The following is a 25,119-nucleotide window of genomic DNA, read 5'->3' as shown; positions in this document are numbered from 1 at the left end:
TGGACCTATCCTCCCTGAGTTTATCTAGTTCTTTTTTGAACCCTGTTATAGCCTTGGCCTCCACAACATGCTCTGGCAAGGAGTTTCCCAGGTTGACTCTGCGTTGTGTGAAGAAATACTTCCTTTGGTTTGTTTTAAACCTGCTGCCAATTAATTTCATTGGGTGACCCCTAGTACGTGTGTTATGAGAAGGGGCAAATAACACTTCCTTCTTTACTTTCTCCACACCCTTCATAATTTTACAGACCTCTCTCATATCCCCCCTTAGTTGTCTCTTTTCCAAGCTGAAAAGTCCCAGTCTTTTTAATCTCTCATCATACGAAAGCCGGTCCATACCCCTCATAATTTTTGTTGCCCTTTTCTGCTCCTTTCCCAATTCCAATATATCTTTTTTGTGATGGGACGACCACATCTGCTCACAGTATTCAAGATGCAGGTGTACCATGGATTTATATAGAGGCAACATGATATTTTCTGTCTTATTATCTATCCCTTTCTTAATGATTCCCAGCATTCTGTTCGCTTTTTTGACGCCACTGCACATTGAGTGGATGTTTTCAGAGAACTATCCACAGTGACTCCAAGATCTCTTTCTTGAGTGGTCACAGCTGATTTAGACTCCATCATTTTATACGTATAGTTGGGATTATTTAAGTCATTTAAGTCAGCGCAGTGGGGTGAGGGCTGCATTTTAGCATAGACACGTTCAGAGTTAGTCAACAAGAGGCAGCTTACATCGACCTAACTCAGGGATGGAAAAGGGGCGAGTTAACCAAAATAACTGGAAAGACAGAAAAAAAAATCAGGAACTGAATTTCCCCAAACTCTTCCCTGTAGGAGAAAGAGAAGGAGGTGAAGTCTGCCTCCATCCTATCCAAACATTCAGGGGAGGGGAGACCAGTGAGGGAGTTCCTGCCAGGTGTGAGTCAGGATGGGTAGGAAGCCATGAGCGATAGCTGCCCTGAGGATCTGACACCCGCTGGGGACAATCCTGAACTCACAAGGCTTTTGTAGGGAATCCTAGCTCTTTCCTTCAGGCACTAACATCTTTTGAGTGGATTTAATTATTCCTCACCAGAACAGGTGGCCATCAGAATCTCTCTTTCCTCCAAGCCCTGGAGAACCGGGGGCCCTGGCTCTTCCATTTGTTTCACCTGGGAGATCACATCGGATTTGAACACAGGAAACCCTGCTCAGGGGAAGAAAAAGAAGCAAGATCAGGTGAATTAATTTAATTTGTTCAGAAAAAAAAAGTTCTATTATTTTAACAGCCCATTGTAATGCAGCTCCCCAAACGCTCAAAGGCGCGGGACACTGTGCTTAGGAGGGGTTTACTATTGCCATCTCTGATGGGAACACACAGCCAGACACTCGTCATGAAAGGATCCCAAAAACACAGAAAAGGTAACTCCATGTCCCAGAAACGGAGGACTCAGAGGGGAGCTCACTGACAGAGATCCAGAGACATAGAGAGAGTCATAGGGAAGACGGGATGGGTGAGCAAGCTGTGACACGGAGGCCCAGTTGTGGCTCACTCCTCCGTGTCCGGAACACCTATAAGGTCTGACAAACTCACTCTGGTTTAATAGAATTTATTCAAAAAGTTTCTTGTAAGGCATCAGATGAAAGCCGGTGAAGAGCAACAAAAATGATTAAAGGTCTAGAAAACATGACTGATGAGGGAAGATTGAAAAAATTGGGTTTGTTTAGTCTGGAAAAGAAGAGTGAGAGGGGACATGATCACAGTTTCCAGGTACATAAAAGGTTGTTACAAGGAGGAGGGAGAAAAACTGTTCTTAACCGCTGAGGATAGGACAAGAAGCAATGGGCTTAAATTGCAGCAAGGGAGGTTTAGGTTGGACATTAGGAAAAACTTCCTACCTGTTAAGCACTGGAATAAACTGCCTAGGGAGGTTGTGGAATCTCCATCATTGGAGATTTTTAAGAGCTGGTGAGACAAACACCTGTCAGGGATGGGTTAGATAATACTTGGTTCTGCCATGAGTGCAGGGGACTGGACTAGGTGACCTCTCGAGGTCCCTTCCAGTCCTATGATTCAGAGAATTGTGAAATGTGTGCACTGATGCTATATGAGGAATAATGTATACCTAGTGATATTATGCTTTAAAACAGTGGTCCCCAAACTTTGAGGGTCACCCCTCCCCCTTTCCCCTGTCCGCCCCTGCACCCTGGGCCAGGAGCAGGTGGGTGGGGACGTGGACAGGGGGCCAAGGCTGGGGGTGGGTCTGAGGCCAAGGCTGGAGCTGCGGCCAGGGACCGAGGCTGAGGATGGGAGCAGAGCCGTGGTGGGGGCTGGCAGCTGGGCTCATGGCCGGGTGCGACTCTGCTCCTCTCCCACTCCCAGCCTTGGCCTTGGGCCAGGAATGGAGCCACAGACAGGGGCCCAGGTGCAGGGCCAGGGGCGGGGCTGGGTGGCACTCCCTCCCTGCCCCCCATGGGGACTGGCTTGGGCCACCGCCCCCCACCCCCGAACGTTCCTCTGAGCCCCACAGTTTGGGGACCTCTGCCTTAATGTCTAACCAAACAAAGGGAGAAACAGGTTTCTTCCAGACAGGAGGGAAGGTCTCTCTTTCCTACATAAGGTCATGTCTACACTAGCACTTATGTCGGCAAAACTTTGGTCGCTCGGGGGTGTGAAAAAAACCACACACCCCGAGCGACGTAAGTTTTGTCGGCATAAGCGCTCGTGTGCACAGCAGGAGACGCCTCCCACCGACACAGCCACTGCTGCTCATTGAGCTGGTTTTATTACGTCGATGGGAACGCGCTCTCCGGTCGGCATAACGGAGCTACACAAGCGTTCTCACCGGGGCACAGCACACCGGAGAAGAAGCAATGGGGGAGAGGTGTCTTAGCTGATAGTCCTCCTCAAAAGGATACATTTCAGAGGTTTACTGGACTATAAAAGGCAGGAAAAAGAATCCCCTTTGTTATCCATTTCACCAAAGAACACCCTTAGCGGAAGTGGATCGTTTGTTAACGTTCTGGATCCTGGTTTGACCGGAAACCAGCAAGCTCTGCAGAAAGGCTTTGAAGACAAGATAAAGCAGTGGACAAGGACTGTATCTTGATAAGTTTAAGTCTTGGTCTCTAGAAAGCACAGTACAGTAGAACCTCCGAGTTTCGAACCCCTCTGGAATGGAGATTGTTCGTAACTCTGAAACATTCGTAAATCTGAACAAAACAGTCTGGTTGTCCTTTCAAAAGTTTACAATGCAACATTGACTGAATACAGCTTTGAAACTTTACTATGCAGAAGAAAAATGCTGTCTTAACTGAAATGAAACAAGCACAGAAACAGTTTCCTGACCTTGTCAGATCTTTTTTTAAACTTTCCTTTTATTTTTTCAGTAATTTTACGTTTAACACAGCACAGTACTGTATTTGCATTTTGTTTTGTTTTTGTCTCTGCTGCTGCCTGATTGCGTACATCCAGTTCCAAATGAGGTGTGTGCTTGACCGGTTAGTTCTTAATTCTGGTGTTCGTAACTCTGAGGTTTTACTGCATGTTAGGATATAGATATTCAGGCCTGTCTGTAAAGGCCTATACTCTAAGAATTTAGGTGTATTCTTATCACTTGGCTAGTTCTAGAGGTATAAAAGAAAGAATCAAAATCACTGTCTGCTGGTGTAAGGGCCTTCTCTTACTGTGACAGTCTGAGGCCCTGTTCTTAGGCTAAGACCTTTGGCTAAGCGACAGAGGCAGCCATAAGCTGGGAAGCGAACGGTCACATCCTCACATTCCAAACTAGTCACATTGAAATAAGGTGCTATTGGGCTGTTAGGCACTATCAGGACAGGATTGTATTCCTATCACCTCCAGAGAAAGGGAAGTGCCTAGAAAATGTAAAAGGAAACTTAGTTTGATAGCATCCTGTCTGGCAAGAACTCACTTATCAATAGCTGGGATGTGAAATCCTCACTTCTGTATTGTTTTGTCATTATAGTTCCCACTTTGCTGTTGTTTGTCTGTATAATCTCTGTCTGGTTCTGTGATTGTTCCTGTCTGCTGTATAATTAATTTTGCTGGGTGTAAACTAATTGAGGTGGTGGGATATAATTGGTTACATAATCATGTTACAATATGTTAGGATTGGTTAGTTAAATTTCAGGAAAATGATTGGTTAAGGTATAGCTAAGCGGAACTCAAGTTTTACTATATAATCTGTAGTCAATGAGGAAGTGACGGGGTGTGGGTGGGGGTGGGCATGGGCATGTGGGTGTGTGAGATGGGAACAGGGAATGGGGGTAAGAAAATGGGAATCATGTTTTGCTAAAGGGGGAAATGGGAACAGGGAATGGGAGTAAGGAAGTTGGAATCATGTTTGGCTAAGGGCAGGAATGGGAACAGGGACACAGGTGTAAGGCTTTGTGGTGTCAGAGCTGGGAAGGAGGATACTAAGGAAGGAAACTGGAATCATGCTTGCTGGAAGTTCACCCCAATAAACATCGAATTGTTTGCACCTTTGGACTTCGGGTATTGTTGCTCTCTGTTCATGCGAGAAGGACCAGGGAAGTAAGTGGGTGAAGGAATAAGCCTCCTAACACTGCATACTTTTGTTTTATTTGTAACTAATTCAGTTCTTATTACCCTTGCTCACTGCCCATTTGAATCTCTGAGTCTCTGTTTTTTGTCAATAAACTTATATCTGTTTTCCCCATGAAGGGATTACAGTGCTGCGTTGTTATAAAGGACCCGCTCCAGAGTTGTAACCTTCCAAGACGCTGGTACGCTGCCCCTTTGGGGGCACCAGACCTGGTAATTTCTGTGAGTGTCCAGTGACAGGGGCTGGACACTACAGGGGGTGCTTCAGGGGAGTTGGTGGAAAGGTGTACACCAAGGGTTAACCTGCAAGGCAAAGTGAGAGCTGGCAGAACCTTGAGGAGTTTCTTTGTGGGGCGCTAAAGACTGGGAGTGGACACAAAGATTAACTCCAGCACCTCTCTCCCTGAGGCAGGAGGAGAAGACAATGACCTACAGTTCTGGACGCCCCAAGAAGGTGTCACACATGGGCTGGTGGGGTTCAGAGTAGTAAGGAGTAGGAGGGACCAGGGATGTCACTGAATGCAGGATCTCAGGGTTATTAGATGTTAGGAAAGCGCATAGAAACATAGAACTGGAAGGGCCCTTGAGAGGTCATCTAATCCAGTCCCCTGCACTCATAGAATCATAGAATATCAGGGTTGGAAGGGACCCCAGAAGGTCATCTAGTCCAACCCCCTGCTCGAAGCAGGACCAATTCCCAGTTAAATCATCCCAGCCAGGGCTTTGTCAAGCGTGACCTTAAAAACCTCTAAGGAAGGAGATTCTACCACCTCCCTAGGTAACGCATTCCAGTGTTTCACCACCCTCTTAGTGAAAAAGTTTTTCCTAATATCCAATCTAAACCTCCCCCACTGCAACTTGAGACCATTACTCCTCGTTCTGTCATCTGCTACCATTGAGAACAGTCTAGATCCATCCTCTTTGGAACCCCCTTTCAGGTAGTTGAAAGCAGCTATCAAATCCCCCCTCATTCTTCTCTTCTGCAGGCTACACAATCCCAGCTCCCTCAACCTCTCCTCATAACTCATGTGTTCCAGTCCCCTAATAATTTTTGTTGCCCTTCGCTGGACTCTCTCCAATTTATCCACATCCTTCTTGAAGTGTGGGGCCCAAAACTGGACACAGTACTCCAGATGAGGCCTCACCAATGTCGAATAGAGGGGAACGATCACGTCCCTCGATCTGCTCGCAATGCCCCTACTTATACTCATGGCAGAACTAAGTATTATCTAGACCAGGGGTTCTCAAACTGGGGGTTGGGACCCCTCAGGGGTTTGCACAGTTATTACATGGGGGGTTGCGAGCTGTCAGCCTCTGCCCCAAGCCCCTCTTTGCCTCCAGCATTTATAATGGTGTTAAATATATAAACCAATGTTTTTAATTTATAGGGGGTGGGGTCCACACTCAGAGGCTTGCTGTCACAGAGTCCCCGGGCGATGCTTTGGAACTGCTCCCTACGAAGCCAGGCAGGACTCTGGGGAAGACCCCTTTCTCTGAGCAGACTGTCTGCAGGACACACAGCTCACATGGTTTCCACCTTCCTGGGTCTGACCTCGGAGCATTCAGCATCCTCTGCCTCTCTGTGCACTTCCCACAATGAGTCCGCCCAGGCGGGGTCTTGGGGAAGCCAGAGGGTCCTGCCCCCCCAACTCCGTAGTCAGACATGACTCTCAGCCAGCTAGTAACACAGAAGGTTTATTAGATGACAGGAACATGGTCTAAACCAGCTTGTAGGTACAGAGAACAGGACCCCTCAGCCGGGTCCATTTTGGGGGGCAGTGAGCCAGAGAACCACGTCTGCACTTCACTCCATGTCCCCAGCCAGCTCCAAACTGACTCCCCTCCAGCCCCTCCTCCTCTCGGCTTTGACCCTTTCCTGGGCCAGGTCGTCACCTGATTCCTTTGTTCTCCAACCCTTTAGCTCTCACCTTGCAGGGGGGAAGGGCCCAGGCCATCAGGTGCCAGGAAACAGGGTGTCGGCCATTCTCTGTGTCCAGACCCCTGCACACACCTGTCCTCTAGGGCTCTGCAATGATCATATACCCTTATCCCACCATCTAGAACTGCATAGGGGAAACTGAGGCACCCCCACAATATTCAGAGGAAACATTAAGAACAGTCCCGCTTTGTCACACTTGCTGTGTGAAAGGGATCACCAGTACAAAAGTTTGAGAACCACTGATCTAGACCATCCCTGACAGGTGTGTGTCTAACCTGTTCTTAAAAATCTCCAGTGATGGAGATTCCAGAATCTCCCAAGGCAATTTATTCCAGTGCTTAACCACCCTGACAGTTATGAAATGAAGTAGGGAACGAATTAATAAATTTGCACTGCTTGTCTTGAGCAGTGCAGGACGGTATATTCCTGAGGTACAGGGCTGGGAGCTGGGAGGATTTGGTGCCTTTCTCTGTGTGATTCATGAGTGGCTCTGGGAGCATTCATGAAATCTAGCTGCATGTGGGGCTCCACATGCCGTTGTGCTGAGTGTTCACAGGGCCTGGAGGGGTTTGCTGCTTGTCACTAGCAAAGCATTGCGAGAGAGAGCCCAGGTTGGAGAGTTAAGGGGCAACAGCGGTCCCATGGTCCCAGGCTGCACCCTGGGGATCCCATCACAGGCAGGATAGCCAGTTCAGGTAATTGTTTGCAGGAAAGAGACAAAGAAATGACCCTGATGGGATGTCTGAAGAAGTTAGACCTGCTGAGGTGTCCATCAGGGGATGGTCAGCCAGGCAGGCATGAAGACCATTTTCAAATCTTTTTTTCCTACTGCAGAATAAACACTCCTTTGGTCTGAAGGAGACTCTTTTGTCACTGATCTCAGACTCCCGAAGGGAAGTAGTAAAGGTGTCCGCACTCAGCCTGACCTGCTGGGTAAGCACAGAGGGTAGCACCGCCCAGGGCCTGGTTTAGGAGAAGAAGAATTGCTGAATTCCACTCCAGGAGACAGAAAGGCGTGAGACCTGACCCCAGGGTAAGGAACTCTGAGAGAGGAGGAAGGGGACAGAAATGCAGCTAGCCCATCACTCACCGTGGCACTGTGACAATCCCAGGGGGAAAACAGTGGGGTCTGAACCCCAGAACAAGGGAAGCATCTGATTGTATGCAATATTACTGTGCTATAAAAATGCTCAATAGAGCAAGGTCTTGTCTGAAAGCCTGCAATATGCTGGTCATTACTATCTGAACACCACATGAGGAATTATGGATCCTCGCCTCTACTATGCTTTCGAGTTTGTGACCCGACAAATGGAGAAAAAAGTTGTCTAGCTTCCGGTCTGCAACAGCATCCACGTCACACTCCCTACCAGTACCTGGCCTGAGCCGGGAAAGCTAATGACCCGACCAGCAGAACAAACTCCGTGATGACTGCTAGGAGTGTTAGTGATGATAATGTAGTATTCAGGCCTGTATATCTGCCTGAGATAGAAGTTTGGGTCTTGTTTGGCTCATTTGACTTCTGATATTTTTATATTCTTATTAATGTGTGTGAACAAAGAACAAAGGCACCGTATGTTACATCTGCCCACAAGCAGATGGGGTGAAAAGAGAAAGTGTCGCTGGGCAGAGTGGGAGAGGACACTTGAAGGACAGCCCTGCCTCAACTTCTCTCCCAAGATAAGGTCAAGCAACAGGTTGGGAAGGGCAAGGGGAGATTTTTTTTGGGGGGGGGGAGGGAGGGTGGGTGGAAGGTATAAAAAACACTGAAAGCCAAAGAAATGCCTGTCCCTGACCAAAGCACAACCTCACTCCTTACCCTTCCCATGGGATACAAAAGAGGTGACACTGAGCCCCCAGACTCACGACCCTCCAAAACAGAACATGACCATAAATTGTAAGGAGTGGGATCATGGGTGTGCACTGCAGGTATAACTATGCCTTCTAGGGAAGCGGAAAGTGGGACACTGGGGAAAAGTCTCTGCTGGCGTGTAGAGCTATGGATATGCTTGATTAATGCCAATAACCATGGCATTGCCTGCACTTTGCCTGCTCATCTTCTGCTTTCTGTCTGCGTGACAAGAAGCAAGGGAGGGCGAAGAGAAAGCCGGCCCCTAACAATGATGTAAATTAACCAGGGGGGAATCAAAACAATAGAAAAGCCATTTACATGCAAACGAGTAGGGGATGGGAAGCGCACAGAAAGGGAAGAACAGGAGGAAGCAATACTGGCTGTTGAAACAGAGACATTTCATGGGGAGATAAGGTGGGTAAAGAAACAATTGAGCAGGAGACACAGGAACCAAGTGCTCTGGGTTTTGCTGGGTTGTATCCTGGCTAAGGAAGGAGGAGCGTGGGGAGCAAACGACTTGGAACAAAAAACCTAGTTAGTTAAGTTTCAGAGTAGCAGCCGTGTTAGTCTGTATTCGCAAAAAGAAAAGGAGGACTTGTGGCACCTTAGAGACTAACCCATTTATTTGAGCATGAGCTTTCGTGAGCTACAGCTCACTTCATCGGATGCATGCCGTGGAAAGTTTAGACGATCTTATTATATACACAGAAAGCATGAAAAAAATACCTCCTCCCACCCCAGTCTCCTGCTGGTAATAGCTTATCTAAAGTGATCACTCTCCTTACAATGTGTGAGCTGTAGCTCACGAAAGCTCATGCTCAAATAAATGGGTTAGTCTCTAAGGTGCCACAAGTACTCCTTTTCTAGTTAGTTAAGTTAGGTTTTAGTCTCAGAAGCATATTTTAACTTGGGTTTGTTTGTAACTATTTCTATCCCAATTCCCTCTCCTTGGTGTGAACAAAGAATGATTATTTAGGTAACAAACTTACTCGTTTTACTGCACAAGCATCCCAGTGCAGAGCTGCACCCTGAGGAGTGAAATCAGCCAAACTAAGGCCAGGTCTACACGAGAGAGCTTACAGTGAGGCAGCTGCATGTAGCCGCTCTGCATAACTAAACCACCCCCAACGAGGAGCAGCGGTAGCTATGTGGGCGGGAGAAGCCCTGCCACTTTCACAGCACGATGCACACTGGCGCTTATGCCGGTAAAGGGGTGATCTCACTTTGCTAGTCTGAGCTGGCTCGTGTGGAGTAGGCTGAGTGTTGGAGTGGAGGCCAGTGGCAGGCAGCTTCTCTTCACTCTGCTGGAATTAAACCCCAGTTTTGCCTTCGCAAAGAGAAGTTGTTAGACTTTGTGCAATACCGCTTCTGCTCCTGTTCCCAGAGCGTTCTGTAGCAGGGGAGGGCAGAGGGCGTCACTGTGTGTGTCACTGGCATGTTGGGGTGATGCTGAAACAGGGCAGAGGAGAGGTGGCATTGTGGGGTGTCGTGAACCTTAACTCTTCATTTCGTCTTCTAAGAACCAAGGGGAAAGGAATCCTTACCCAGCGAAGTCACATTCTCATAGTTCTCCTGCATGACGTCTCCGCAGAGGGCTCTCTGAGCGGGGTCCAGCAGAGCCCACTCTTCCCTGGTGAAATACACAGCCACCTCCTCGAAGGTCACCGGCCCCTGAAAGAGCAAGAGTCCCACACTCAGGACCTGCTGCCCCACTCACAGCCCCACCATTCACGGGGGAGAGGGACCTACCAGATGGAAGCTCTGGGAGGCTCACAATCAGCAAGTTCCTCCTCCACCCTGCTCAGAGCAGCCAGAAGGCCTCAGAGTGAGGTGAGAAAGAGAACTTCTCGTGCTTCCCAGCAGATAGAGGGGGCAGGGTCTTCACATTCATCACACACCTACTAGCCAGAGCCTGATACAGGAGATGGGGCCCCTAGCAGGCTCCAGGCCCCCTGGTAGGAATCCCAACCCCCTCCCCATTGCCATTAGCTGGATGTCAGGAGATGGGGCATCTCCCCTAACACCCTCTGGTGGGTGTCCCCTTCATGTTGCTCAGAAACCTTAGGTTGGTAGGTTGAGACTCCAGCACTAGTAATCTGGTAAGTTTTCCCAGCCCAGGCCAAGGGGTTTGTTTCCTGTTCCACTAATATGTGGATCTGAACCCCCAACCCCCATAGGTCTGTTCCTAGAATCCGGGCCCTAGGTTGAACAAGTCCCAGCAGGTTCGCCACACCCTGTCCCCCTCCCTTTCTCCACCCTGTGGATTTCCTGCGCCCCCCCCCACCTCTTGATCAAACTCTTAAGCAATCTTGACCTCCTCTGTATTTTCTGCCCCCCTCTCTGCAGCATGAACCCACCAGCAACTCCATCAGAAACCTTACCTGGACTGGCTCCACCGCAGCCATTGTCCTTTCTCGTCCCCGGGGAGGATGGGAGCATCGGGAGCCAAAGGCAGGTGTTACTCTACAGCCTGTCAGGGCAAGAAGGGGGACTGGGGAGATTTCAGAAGTGGCTTTAATGCATTTCACATCACGATTGCCCCTGGCTCTTTCCCTACCGACAGATTTTTCTTAAGAGCAGGTTAGACAAACACCTGTCAGGGATGGTCTAGATAATACTTAGTCCTGCCTTGAGTGCAGGGGACTGGACTAGATGACCTCTTGAGGGCTCTTCCAGTCCTATGATTCTGTGGAATTGAATCAGCCCCACTGGTTGACCTGATGCCCAGAATTCTTTCGGGCTGCATTCACCTCTCCAGTTTTATTCTGGTCTGCAGTGATTCTGGTCTATGTCTCATGTTCCTAAAGCTCAGGCTTCCAGCCAGCCAATGGCAGGGGTCAGGAAGGGATCTCTCCCCACCTTCCCCCTTCCAAATGTATTCTGGGAGATTTTTTGTTTTTATCTCCTTCCTCTGAAGTATCAGGCATGGTGACGGCTGGAGATGGGAGACTGGGCGGGGGTAATCATTTCCCTGTCAGGGGCCTCAAGCATCTCACTCCCCATCTCCCATTCTCTGCCTCTGGCGTAAAACAATCTAGTCTGCTGTGGGCCGTGATACTTGGATCTCACTCCAGCTGTTGGGTTTAGTAGGCGGGTGGTGGCTGGGGTTGGTGGCCTGTGACACAGGAGGTCAGATCAGATGATGTAGTGGACCCGTCTGGCCTGAAACTCTCTGCCTCTATAACTGGACCAGTTTGGGACCCTGTCACCGCTCTCCCCACTTACTTCTCCTTCAGTTTCTCTATCTCCTTCCCCGTCTCCCCTCCCTCCAGCTGGGAGACTTGGCCCACACCTACGTCTGGGTTCCCTCCCACTCCTACAATCGCTAATGGCAGCGAATACCATTTGGGATCCAAACTTGCTGCCCCACCCCCATCTCTGCTAATCACCAGAGGGGGTTACTGTGATAGAGACCCAGCAGTGAAAGGGTTACTGTGCACAGCTCCAAGGTCCCTATTTCCACAGCTGGGATTGTGAAGGAAAGGAAGAGATTTTGAAATGTGGGTTTTATCAGAATGACGAGTCCCCAGGGTTGGTCCATGTATGCTATAGCACCAGCAGCTCATTCATCTTTATATCCCCTGGGAGAATAACACGAGGGGGAAAGGAGTCCAGGAGAGCTGGCTATATTTTAAAGAATCCTCATTGTGGTTACAGGGACAAACCATCCCGATGTGTAGAAAGAATAGTAAATATGGCAGGTGACCAGCTTGGCTTAACAGTGAAATCCTTGCTGATCTTAAATACTAAAAAGAAGCTTACAAGAAGTGGAAGATTGGACAAAAATGGCCAGGGAAGAATATAAAAATATTGCTCGACCATGCAGGAGTGAAATCAGGAGGGCCAAATCACACCTGGAGTTGCAGCTAGCAAGAGATGTTACGAGTACCAAGATGGGTTTCTTCAGGGATGTTAGCAACAAGAAGAAAGTCAAGGAAAGTGTGGGCCCCTTACTGAATGAGGGAGGCAACCTAGTGACAGAGGATGTGCAAAAAGCTAATGTACTCAATGCTTTTTTTGCCTCTGTCTTCACGAACAAGGTCAGCTCCCAGACTACTGCACTGGGCAGCACAGCATGGGGAGGAGGTGACCAGCCCTCTGTGGAGAAAGAAGTGGTTCGGGACTATTTAGAAAAGCTGGACGAGCACAAGTCCATGGGGCCGGATGTGCTGCATCCGAGAGTGCTAAAGGAGTTGGCTCTGTGATTGCAGAGCTACTGGCCATTATCTTTGAAAACTCATGGCAATCGGGGGAGGTCCCAGATGACTGGAAAAAGGCTAATGTAGTGCCCATCTTTTAAAAAGGGAAGGAGGAGGATTAGGGGAACTACAGGCCAGTCAGCCTCACCTCAGTCCCTGGAAATATCATGGAGCAGGTCCTCAAGGAATCAATTCTGAAGCACTTAGAGGAGAAGAAAGTGATCAGGAACAGTCAGCATGGATTCACCAAGGGCAAGTCATGCCTGACTAATCTAATTGCCTTCTATGATGAGATAACTGGCTCTGTGGATGAGGGGAAAGCAGTGGACATGTTATTCCTTGACTTTAGCAAAGCTTTTGACATGGTCTCCCACAGTATTGTTGCCAGCAAGTTAAAGAAGTATGGGCTGGATGAATGAACTATAAGGTGGATAGAAAGCTGGCTAGATCATCGGGCTCAACAGGTAGTGATCAATGGCTCCATGTCTAGTTGGCAACTGATATGAAGCGGAGTGCCCCAAGGGTTGGTCCTGGGGCCGGTTTTTTTCAATATCTTCATTAATTATCTGGAGGATGGTGTGGATTGCACCCTCAGCAAGTTTGCAGATGACACTAAACTGGGAGGAGAGGTTGATACGCTGGAGGGTAGGGATAGGATACAGAGGGCCCTAGACGAATTAGAGGATTTGGCCAAAAGAAATCTGATGAGGTTCAACAAGGACAAGTGCAGAGTCATAGAATCATAGAATATCAGGGTTGGAAGGGACCTCAGGAGGTATCTAGTCCAACCCCCTGCACTTAGGACGGAAGAATCCCATGCACCGCTACAGACTAGGGACCGAATGGCTAGGCAGCAGTTCTGTAGAAAAGGACCTAGGGGTTACAGTGGACGAGAAGCTGGATATGAGTCAACAGTGTGCCCTTGTTGCCAAGGCAGCACTGGAATGCGTTACCTAGGGAGGTGGTGGAATCTCCTTCCTTAGAGGTTTTTAAGGTCAGGCTTGACAAAGCCCTGGCTGGGATGATTTAGTTGGGGATTGGTCCTGCTTTGAGCAGGGGGTTGGACTAGATGATCTCCTGAGGTCCCTTCCAACCCTGATATTCTATGATTCTATGATATCATGTTCTCTTCCCATTCATAATTAATGGTGACACAAAATAATGATCTAGTCTGGTGTTTCAACTGCCTGTAGGCTCAGGAAAGGCAATGCAGTGTTGAGGAGTAGGGGCTGTAAGATTTTGAAAGTTTTATTACGCTCTAAAGCAAAGAAAATCTCATTCCCCCACATCCAGTGCCCCCTTATCCGTTACGATCAAGTATTCTCCGTCAATTGCTTGAAACACACACATAAAATTTATATACAGGCTTGGCATGGATACGTGTTTTATTCTTACTTTTACAGTTAGTATAAGAGGGGATGTCAAAAAAAACCGAGTTCAAATAAGCATTCTGTTGTAATAACTGGGCCTAACATTTGTAATCTTCACTGTAAAAAGTATATGAAAGTTCTTAAGAGGTTACAATAACCTATAATAAAAGTAGGTCAAGTGCATGGTAAACAAGAAAATATGGGAATGAGGCTACCTAAGCCAAGTCTGTCCTGGTGGAAATAGATTTAGTTAGGAAACAAAATAAATTATGCCTCTCCCTTTTACTACTTTTGGAGGTTCTTAAAAAGAGACTTGGGGGAAAAAGTCATCTCCCACGCACCCTGACTTGCCATCATTGCATCTCATCTTTAATCATCTCACTTTCCTCAACCCCAAGTCGGAAGAAACAAAGCAAACTGAAAGACTGTCGTCCTGAGAGGCCTTGTTTTGATTATGTTTTAACCTATATTCCCTCTTTCCCTTCTTCTCCTGTGATGAGTGATTATAATTTGCATTTTTTATTTTTGGCTGTAGACATATCCTGTTTGTTTTTCTTAAAGTCTCTAAGTGGTTGTAAGTTATGTTATTTTCTAAAAAGACCCCATAAAAAGCAAGGCTAGTAATGAAATTTATCCTGTTACCCCAGAACCACGCACTCTGTGCCTTTACCCTCCAGTGCAACTCCTTTAAATAATTCTAGCAGTTTTAGCTCTGCTGAAACGGTTTCCCATAAATTAACGATCATAATAGATGAACAGGAACGTACTGGAAAAAACTTTAAGATTCTATCTTAAATGTATAAAATCATTCCAAGAAATATAAATGCTTTTCAGGTATAATTTAAGCATAAAAAATAAGTTTAGAGTAAAAAATGTAATTAAAAAAAACTATTTTTAAAAGAACAATGTAAAAACAGAAACACATCTGAATTTGTGTTTTAACAAAATTAGCTACTAATAATGGTTTTATCAATTTAACGGGTAAAAATCAGCTAGTCTGTGTAGCAAGAGTTAAATAGTGTGCTAAGACCAGTCCATTTGAAATGTACATACATTACAAACAAATTTTAAAAATTCACAAATAAATAACTTCTCCATTTAAAAAAAAAATGGAAAACCCCTCTAAATACATTAACTTAAACTCTCAAATAAGTGTTAAAAAAGCTCAGCCTTTATTCTTTTTAAAAAATTAATATCAGCCATTCACAAATGTTACCAGCTGTTACAAAATTTCGCAGCCTTAAAAAAAGAAGCACCAAAATTAGACTATATAAACTTAATAAAAAGAAAAACAATGATTGGCGTTACTACAATTAAAAGTGCAAAATAGTTACTGAAATTAGTTCAATGTAATCATGAAAATAAAATGTAATAATTTCAAAAAGAAAAAAAAAAATTGGCACTATAAAATTACATATCATTTAAATCTTCAAGTGACATTGAGAGAAGAGCTAAAAAACTTAAGAGAAAAGTTCATTTAAAAAATTCAGTGGTGCAAGGACAATGTAACATTGTAAAAAGTCAGCAAAAAAGCAAACTTCTGTCACCTTTGCGTCCTCTGAAAACTGTTAAAAAGCTTTAAAATAATTAGCAAAAAATGAAAAGAAAAAAAATAAAGCAAGCACGTGGTAATAACAATACAAACAGTAAACAAAAGCAACTCCAAAGTAGTTAGTAAAAATATTCCATATTTAAACCAAACAATAAAAAATATTAATCCATATAATCCAAAATGCTAATATTTACATGTGCTTAACTGTTGTGAAAGAAAGAAAGAAAGAAAGAAAGAAAGAAAGAAAGAAAGAAAGAAAGAAAGAAAGAAAGAAAGAAAGAAAGAAAGAAAGAAAGAAAGAAAGAAAGAAAGACCCACAAAACACACATCTGGCAAAAAAAACAGTTAGTTTTCACAGACTTAAATAAAATAGTTATTAAAACAAATGTCTACTAAAAAGGTTACAAAATAAATCTTTATCAACAAAGCGTCAGCAGAGCTTTACATGAATGTGGCTTGGTTTAAGGAGAGAATATGGCATATTTAAGAACTCCCTCACAGCCTGGCAAATAGCTTATAATATTAAAACAAAAAAGACAAGTATTTCTAAGTCTTATAAAAAGTTAAGGCAAACCTACTTTGGGGATCAAAAACATCCCCAATGTAAAGACCATAGTTTTAAGGAACTTTTAATCAGGAAATTAAATTCTCAAATACAAAGCTACCTACCATGCCCAGCTTACCTAGGAACAAATTCACTGGTATAAATGGTGACAGTTTTAGATTTTGAATACAAAGTTTTACCTATTGAAAGGACAACCCTAAAACCCACCAAAGGCCTGTTAAAATCTGGTGAAACAATTCCAGAAGTAGCACATGTAGTTGCAGAAAAATTTCCCTGTAAACACACTAATTCAGAAAGGACAAGCATGGAGTTATCCTATAGCTAATTACATTCCACTCCATGTTTCCAGGAAACTAGCCTAATATTAGCACAGCCCCCCACCCCGCCCACCTCATCTCTTAAATTTTAAGGAGGGTAATGCCTTTATTTTAGTGAATAATCCATTGTCTAAAATGATTAAAATTCCTCTCCACCATTTAATTTAGGTATTGTGTCATCTTCCACACAGAAAGGCAGAAAGTTCGTCCCATCAGTCACCATGATTGGTAAAGTTAAAAACTAACCCCCCAAAATGTTATGTATGTGTTATGCTGTATCTTCCTTTCAATTTAGGATTTATTTTAAAAAATTTTCCCTACACCTAGCTAATTAATGGGCAAAAATGAATTACATTTAAAAAATAAAAATCAATCAATGAAGTCCTGTTTAATGTTTAACAATCTAACATACTAGGTAAAGTTTTAAAAAAGCAGCACATAATTTCCAGAGCAAGTGAATAAATTAACAAAACTGGCAATAGTTTAACCTAAAAAGAAAATAAAGAATTAAAAAAATAATTCCAAAATGTCTGCCTGAATCGTTAAAAAAAAAAACAAAAACACAAACATCTCCACAAAGTAAAATTTAAAACCTCTTCAAAATCAAATCTAGTGTATATAAAACAATATTGTATTCTTAGCTTCTGAAAAATCCATGCAAATTATTTTATTCTTAATACATACACCCTTGTGGCCAGTTTTTTTTTTTTTATCTAATCAGATTTTAACAATTCATTATAAACAACAAATGCTCCTAAACTGGTAGCAACGGCCGTTTATAAATCAAAACTTAGCCAAGCTAAGTAAAAAAAAAAAAAAAGTATTTTACCACATCTTAAATGTAGTGAACACTTTTTAAACCCTAAAAGTAGTTCCAAAACACCAACATCAGCTACTTTTTGCTTTAAAAAAAGTCAATGTATCTGGGGAAAAAAATGTCCCGGGGATAAAAATGTCCCCAAATTTAATTGTTTCATTCACAAAGGTTTACCTAAAGTAAATAAACTAAAATAATAATAAATAATAATAATGTTTTAATTTTTAGTACAACTAAAAATAATGTAAAAACCCAATGAATATATGCTAAAACAACTTAAAAATGCTTGTCAAAACTGTCTTTAGTAAAAAGTCAATAAAAAAAGAGTAAATTATTTGGGCTTTAAAATTTCCTCAAATGGTCTACAACCCCCAAGTTCATAAAGTGCAATTTCTAATTAATTAAAAAATATATCAAAAGTACATAGTTTTTTGTAACCCTGCAATTACTGCAATTCATCCCAGAATATGCTAGAGTACACTTTAGTAAATTTACAAATACATAAGGATTGGGACTGGGAACCTGCACAAAATCAGACTAAAAAAAAATAATTATAAACAAAATTAATTCAAGACCCTAGCTTAATTTACCCTCAAAGAAGCAAAAAGTATTACTTAAAGATTGCATGTATAGAAGTCAGTATAAGTGCCAAGCTATTAATTATGCAATCAAAAAATTGCTGTAAAAATACTCAAACTATAAAAAATAATAAAAAAGTCACTATTCACATTAACCACCAGTCTTTAAAATAACTAAAATCCAATAACATTTTTAAAGTAAAGTGTCAAGTGCCAAACTAATCTCCTAAATTCAGGGGGGAAGGAGGGGAAGAGAGTAAAAATGAAGTATTTTAAAAATAGTTTGCAAAAGCACAAAATTAACCCAACTACATCAACATCAGGACAAAAAGAACACAGACAATTTATTTGGGCATAAGCTTTCGTGAACTGTAGCTCACTTCATCGGATGCATGCAGTGGAAAATACAGTAGGAATATTTTTTTTTTACCGTCACCTACTACAGGACAGGCCCAACAAAGGAAGTTACAGAACACCACTAGCCGTCACCTTCAGCCCCCAACTAAAACCTCTCCAACGCATCATCAAGGATCTACAACCTATCCTGAAGGACGACCCATCACTCTCACAGATCTTGGGAGACAGGCCAGTCCTCGCTTACAGACAACAAATACTCACCAGCAACCTCACACCACACAACAAAAACACTAACCCAGGAACCTATCCTTGCAACAAAGCCCGTTGCCAACTCTGTCCACATATCTATTTAAGGGACACCATCAAGGGCTCATTCACCTGCACAACTACCAATGTAATATATACCATCATGTGCCAGCAATGCCCCTCTGCCATGTACATTGGCCAAACCGGACAGTCTCTATGCAAAAGAATAAATGGACACAAATCAGACATCAAGAATTATAACATTCAAAAACCAGTTGGAGAACACTTCAACCTCCCTGGACACTCAGTTACAGACCTAAAAGTCACAATTCTTCAACAAAATAACTTCAAAAACAGACTCCAAAGAGAAACTGCAGAACTGGAATTAATTTTCAAACTGGACACCATTAAATTAGGCTTGAATAAAGACTGGGAGTGGATAAGTCATTACACAAACTAAGAACTATTTCCCCATGCTAATTTTTCCCCTACTGTTACTTACACCTTCTTGTCAACTATTTGCAATGGGCCATCCTGATGATCACTACAAAAGTTTTTTTTCTCCTGCTGATAATAGCCCACCTTAATTGATTAGTCTTGTTACAGTTGGTAAGGCAACATCCATTTTTTCATGTTCTTTGTATGTGTATATATATATATATCTTTGTACTGTATTTTCCACTGCATGCATCTGATGAAGTGGGTTTTAGCCCACAAAAGCTTAAGCCCAAATAAATTTGTTAGTCTCTAAGGTGCCATAAGTACTCATTCTTTTTGCGTTTACAGACTAACACTCTGAAACCTGTCAACATCAGGACAGTAATCTTAAGACAATACTTAAAGAAAAAGTAACTTATTTGTCCACAAAGTTTACAGTATCCATCTTATAAAGAAAATAATTTGTGCCAATTTACCCATTGCACACATATGTAGTTATTCATTTAATCAAAAGAGGGTCCAGCATGCTAGCACAAAAATACATGATCAAAACCCCCAAAAAATCTTACAACACTTTAAACTAATTCCTGTCACAAGTCATTATGCTGACTTTGCTGCTGTATTAGCCTTAAAGTCAGCTCTAAAAACTAATGTATAGACTTTCATTTTAGGTACAAATGAAAACTACGTGACGAGTAGCCTCCTGTTATGTCTTTGTACCTGGCGTACCTACACATTCCAAAATGCTAAAAGAAAACAAAGCAAATGCTGTAAACTACTTGCACTAACAAATCAATTAATTCAAACCCATAAATTAACCATTCATTAAAACACAGTGGAAAATGATTCACATGCAAATAAACAAAATCATCTAAACAAGTGGTTCTAGGCAGGGGTACATGTACCCTGGGGGTACGCAGAGATCATCCGGGGGCTACATCAACTCATCTAGAGATTTTCCTAGTTTTACAACAGGCTACATAGAAAGCAAGTTAAGGAAGTATGGGCTGGATGAATGCACTATAAGGTGGTAGAAAGCTGGCTAAATTGTCGGGCTCAACGGGTAGTGATCAATGGCTCCATGTCTAGTTGGCAGCCGGTATCAAGTGGAGTGCCCCAAGGGTCGGTCCTGGGGCCGGTTTTATTCAATATCTTCATAAATGATCTGGAGGATGGTGTGGATTGCACTCTCAGCAAATTTGTGGATGATACTAAACTGGGAGGAGTGGTAGATACGCTGGAGGGGAGGGATAGGATACAGAAGGACCTAGACCAATTGGAAGATTGGGCCAAAAGGAATCTGATGAGGTTCAATAAGGATAAGTGCAGGGTCCTGCACTTAGGACGGAAGAACCCAATGCACAGCTACAGACTAGGGACCGAATGGCTAGGCAGCAGTTCTGCAGAAAAGGACCTAGGGGTGACAGTGGACGAGAAGCTGGATATGAGGCAGCAGTGTGCCCTTGTTGCCAAGAAGGCCAATGGCATTTTGGGATGTATAAGTAGGGGCATAGCGAGCAGATCGAGGGACGTGATCGTTCCCCTCTATTCGACATTGGTGAGGCCTCATCTGGAGTACTGTGTCCAGTTTTGGGCCCCACACTTCAAGAAGGATGTGGATAAATTGGAGAGAGTCCAGCGAAGGGCAACAAAAATGATTAGGGGACTGGAACACATGAGTTATGAGGAGAGGCTGAGGGAGCTGGGATTGTTTAGCCTGCAGAAGAGAAGAATGAGGGGGGATTTGATAGCTGCTTTCAACTACCTGAAAGGGGGTTCCGAAGAGGATGGCTCTAGACTGTTCTCAATGGTAGCAGATGACAGAACGAGGAGTAATGGTCTCAAGTTGCAGTGGGGGAGGTTTAGATTGGATATTAGGAAAAACTTTTTCACTAAGAGGGTGGTGAAACACTGGAATGCGTTACCTAGGGAGGTGGTAGAATCTCCTTCCTTAGAGGTTTTTAAGGTCAGGCTTGACAAAGCCCTGGCTGGGATGATTTAACTGGGAATTGGTCCTGCTTTGAGCAGGGGGTTGGACTAGATGACCTTCTGGGGTCCCTTCCAACCCTGATATTCTATGATTCTATGATTCTATGATTCACGAGCGAAGTCAGTACAAACTAAAATTTCATACAGACAATGACTTGTTTAGACTGCTGTATAGACTATACACTGAAAGGGAAGCCCAATATTTCTATTCCAATTGATGTGTATTATAATTGTATGATAAAAATGAAAAGGTAAGCAATTTTTCAGTAATAGTGCATTGTCACACTTTTGTATTTTTGTGTCCGATTTCGTACTTTTTAAGAGATGTGAAATTTGGGGGTACGCAAGACAAATCAGACTCCTGAAAGGGGTACAGTAGTCTGGAAAGGCTGAGAGCCACTAAACAATAATAAAACTATCACACTTGCCAAAAAAAAGTGCACTAAATGGAACGCCATGGGAATTTACATCACCTGACAAAACCCCAGGTGAAAACACTAACTCTGGCTTAATCAATACGCTGTTGACTTAACTGCTTTTAAGTGTTTATCAAAAAAAAAAAAGGGGGGGGGTGGAAGCCAATGTGAAAAGAGTGAGAGACACAGATTATACACACAGATACTTTGCAACTCCCTCCTACATTCAAAATCAGCCTATATTCAATGTAGCACTCTCCTCCCATTCATAGTCACTGTACACAATATAGCAGCTTGATTTCCCATTCAGGGTCAGTCAATACAGGATACAGCTGGGCTCCAGCCCCTGCTCCTGAATCTTCGCTGCCCCCACCCCTCCAATACCATTTTTGGTCACTCCATACAGCTGTCAGACTGTTTTATTCTTGTCTCATCCTATTTCACACCATTCAGGGTGTTGTTCCTGTTCCCAAAGGGAAACACACCCCTGAGATCTGGATTCACTCTGAACCCATATCAGATGTCACAACAACAGTGAATTAGTCCAGGTGCTCATCCTGCTTTGCATTGCTCCACAGCTTCCAGGTGCACATCAGGGGCTGAAAGCCATGATGCCCTGTCGCTACTTTGGTTATTGGTCTGAAATCTCCCCATGGCCCTTCAGAGACAGAAACTGTCATAAAAATAAAGGGAAGGGTAACCACCTTTCTGTATACAGTGCTATAAAATCCATCCTGGCCAGAGGCAAAACCCCTTCACCTGTAAAGAGTTAAGGAGCTAAGATAACCTTGCTGGCACCTGACCAAAATGACCAGTTAGGAGACAAGATACTTTCAAAGCTGGAGGGGGGGGACAAAGGGTCTGTCTGTCTGTCTGATGCTTTTGCCAGGAACAGATCAGGAATGCAGCTCAGAACTCCTGTAAAAAGTTGGTAAGTAATCTAGCTAGAAATGCATTAGATTTCCTTTTGTTTAATGGCTGGTCAAATAAGGCTGTGCTGAATGGACTGTATATTCCTGTTTTTGTGTCTTTTTGTAACTTAAGGTTTTGCCTAGAAACATTCTCTATGTTTTGAATCGGATTACTCTGTAAGGTATTTACCATCCTGATTTTACAGAGGTGATTCTTTTACCTTTTCTTTGATTAAAATTCTTCTTTTAAGAACTGATTGATTTTTCATTGTTCTTAAGATCGAAGCATTTGGATCTGTGTTCACCTGTACCAATTGGTGAGGATTCTTATCAAGCCTTACCCAGGAAAGGGGGTGTAGGGCTTGGGGGGATATTTTGGGGGAATATCCAGGTGGATATTTCAAGTGGGCTCTTTCCCTGTTCTTTGTTTAACACGCTTGGTGGTGGCAGCATACTGTTCAAGAACAAGGCAAAGTTTGTATCTTGGGGAAGTTTTTAACCAAAGCTGGTAAGAATAAACTTGGGGGAGGTCTTTCATGCAGGTCCCCACATCTGTACCCCAGAGTTCAGAGTGGGGAAGGATCCTTGACAGAAACATACCTGTGTCACTCCCCAGCTCCAGTCGCAGCATCTCTAGGGGAAGAAGAGGATGGGAGAGGTCAGAATTGAAGCCCTCACATTCAGTGGGAGGTTCCCAATAGTTATTAACAGGGCCCTAACAAATTCGTGGCTGTGAAAAATGTGTCATGGACCATTAAATCTGGTCTCCCCTGTGAAATCTGGTCTTTTGTGTACTTTTACTCTTTACTATAAAAGTATACAAAAGTACACGGCGTCTCTCAAACTGGGAGTCACAAGGCTATGGGGGGGGGGTGGAAATCGCACTATTGCCACCCTTACTTCTATGCTGCTGGCGGCAGGGCTGCCTTGAGAGCTGGGCACCCGACCAGCAGCCGCTGCTTTCCAGCCACCCAGGTCTGAAGACAGCACAGAAGTAAGGGTGACAATAGCTTGAATCCTCCGCAATAGCCATGAGTCAGTTTGAGAAACACTGAGTCTTCCAAGAGATCATAGAATCATAGGGTTGGAAGGGACCTCAGGAGGTCATCTAGTCCAACCCCCTGCTCAAAGCAGGACCAAACCCCAATTTTTGCCCCAGATCCCTAAATGGCCCCCTCAAGGATTGAACTCTCAACCCTGGGTTTAGTAGGCCAATGCTCAAACCACTGAGCTATCCCTCCCCCTTTTTTTTTTTTTTTTTTATGGGAGCAGGCTGTTCACAGCAAGCCTTACCGAAGGAGCTCCCTTGTCCAGTTCACTTGCAACTTCACAGGCTTCCCATTATGGCTGAAGAAATGCCTGGCTTGCCCTCTAAGGCAACTGGATTTATTTCCGAACACTCAAGCTTCCTCACAGCAAGTCCAGCCCTCTCTGCCTTCATAGAATCATAGAATATCAAGGTTGGAAGGGACCTCAGGAGGTCATCTAGTCCAACCCCCTGCTCAAAGCAGGACCAATCCCCAATTTTTGCCCCAGATCCCTAAATGGCCCCCTCAAGGATTGAACTTGCAACCCTGTGTTTAGCAGGCAAATGCTCAAACCACTGAGCTATCCGAGTCTTAAGGCCTTTATATGTTTTGCCATTTTTAAATACATACTCATGTTTTATTACAACACCATGAGATTTAAATATCTGAAACTGTGATATTCAAGATTTTTTAAACGTTAAAATTGTGAAATTTACAAAAATGGACCATGAATTTGGTAGGGCCCTAGTTATTAATGTAACTGCTGTTAACTATGAGATGGTGACACAGACTGAGGCCGATAACGCAGCCGCTGCAGACAGAGCCAGCCCCACAGGGCTACTCCCATAGGGAAGGGCGACCCGCTGAACTGGGGCTGTGAGATGGAGCCCAGGGTCAGTGACATCACTAGAGACCCCGACTCCTCCCCAGGACCAGGGTCGCTCTAACCAGAGGAGACGCCACCCCGAGACTCCAACTCACCTTTGAATCCCAGCAGCACCTCCTGCAGGTGGGCGCTTTTCAGAGAGAAATCACTGAGTCTTTTCTCCAGCTCTGCAAACCCCAGCTCCAGCTTCCGAAACGTCCCGTCCTCCCTGCTGAGGAAAGGAGAAGGGGTAAGAACTGGGACCGATCCCCACGCCAACCATTTGTTACTGTTCTTTATTAAGTCCTTTATTTTCATGATCAGTATCACTCAGTAGGGAAACAGCCCCCTCTCACACACATTCAGGGCCCCTGCTATTTCTACTGTTTGTTTCCTTTCCTTTCCCACCCTCCTGTCTCCATTTCTCTCTCTCCTCACTGTCTTTGTGTCTCTCCTCTGTTCTTCCCTCTCTACATCAGCTCCCTATTCCCACCCCTCAAAGGCTTCTCTCCCACCACTCCCCTTCCACCTGCTCAATTGATTGGCCATGGAATACTGAATGTCGATGTTAAAGTGTCGTCATTTCAGTTGACACTGCAATGAGATTAAGAGAGGACAAGGGCATTCACGCCTCTCTGAATTGGTGTTTCAGGCTGTCTGCAGACTCAGGAAGGCAACATTGTCTCCGTGTCCATTTGGGAGAGTTTCTTTGTAACCAGGAGAGCTAGAAACTTACTTTTAAAAAAATGGAAAGCTGAGATTCTGCACACTCTGAATACATGATGTTGCCACATAAATAGGTCAGACAAGCCAGGTCTGGCCTCTATGTCTGACAGCCCTGGTGGGACCTCATTAGCTGTAAGAGTAACAGGCTCTGGCCCTTGCTGAGGAAGCCGCTAGGGGAGACAGAATCCCAGGCTCTAAGCCAGCATGTCACACTCCAAGGGCAGGGAGAAGCTCTGTATCCAGTGCAGTTTCCAAGCGTAATGGAACATGAGGGGGAGTGAAATGGAACCAGGGACTCACCTGCTCCCAGCACCCTGCAGAAGGAGAGAAGAAAGAAGCCATCAGAGGACTTGTCGCAGCCTGGGGAGCTCTCCTGCTCTGCAGGGGAAT

At 44.3% G+C, this 25,119-nt stretch overlaps 1 protein-coding gene across 4 annotated transcripts in view; it reads right to left on the bottom strand.

Annotated features, from left to right (window-relative positions):
* The window catches only part of LOC140904231 (uncharacterized), a 34,858-nt gene that overhangs the window by 5,904 nt on the left and 3,835 nt on the right, over positions 1–25,119 (bottom strand). For 2 of the 4 annotated variants that reach the window (XM_073326671.1, XM_073326672.1), the window contains exons 4-9: positions 25,030–25,043; positions 24,120–24,235; positions 22,711–22,743; positions 10,737–10,846; positions 9,900–10,026; positions 1,076–1,189 (exon numbers count right to left, since the gene is read on the bottom strand). In XM_073326671.1, the coding sequence (XP_073182772.1) occupies positions 1,076–1,189; positions 9,900–10,026; positions 10,737–10,846; positions 22,711–22,743; positions 24,120–24,235; positions 25,030–25,043 (514 nt within the window). The remainder of the gene's footprint in view (positions 1–1,075; positions 1,190–9,899; positions 10,027–10,736; positions 10,847–22,710; positions 22,744–24,119; positions 24,236–25,029; positions 25,044–25,119) is intronic. The other 2 variants (XM_073326674.1, XM_073326673.1) reach the window with 2 other exon arrangements.

This window comes from Lepidochelys kempii, chromosome 28 (genome assembly GCF_965140265.1).
Source record: "Lepidochelys kempii isolate rLepKem1 chromosome 28, rLepKem1.hap2, whole genome shotgun sequence".
NCBI lineage: Eukaryota > Metazoa > Chordata > Testudines > Cheloniidae > Lepidochelys > Lepidochelys kempii.
Note: the sequence above shows the minus strand (reverse complement) of the source record. Positions and strands in the feature narration are given on the sequence as shown.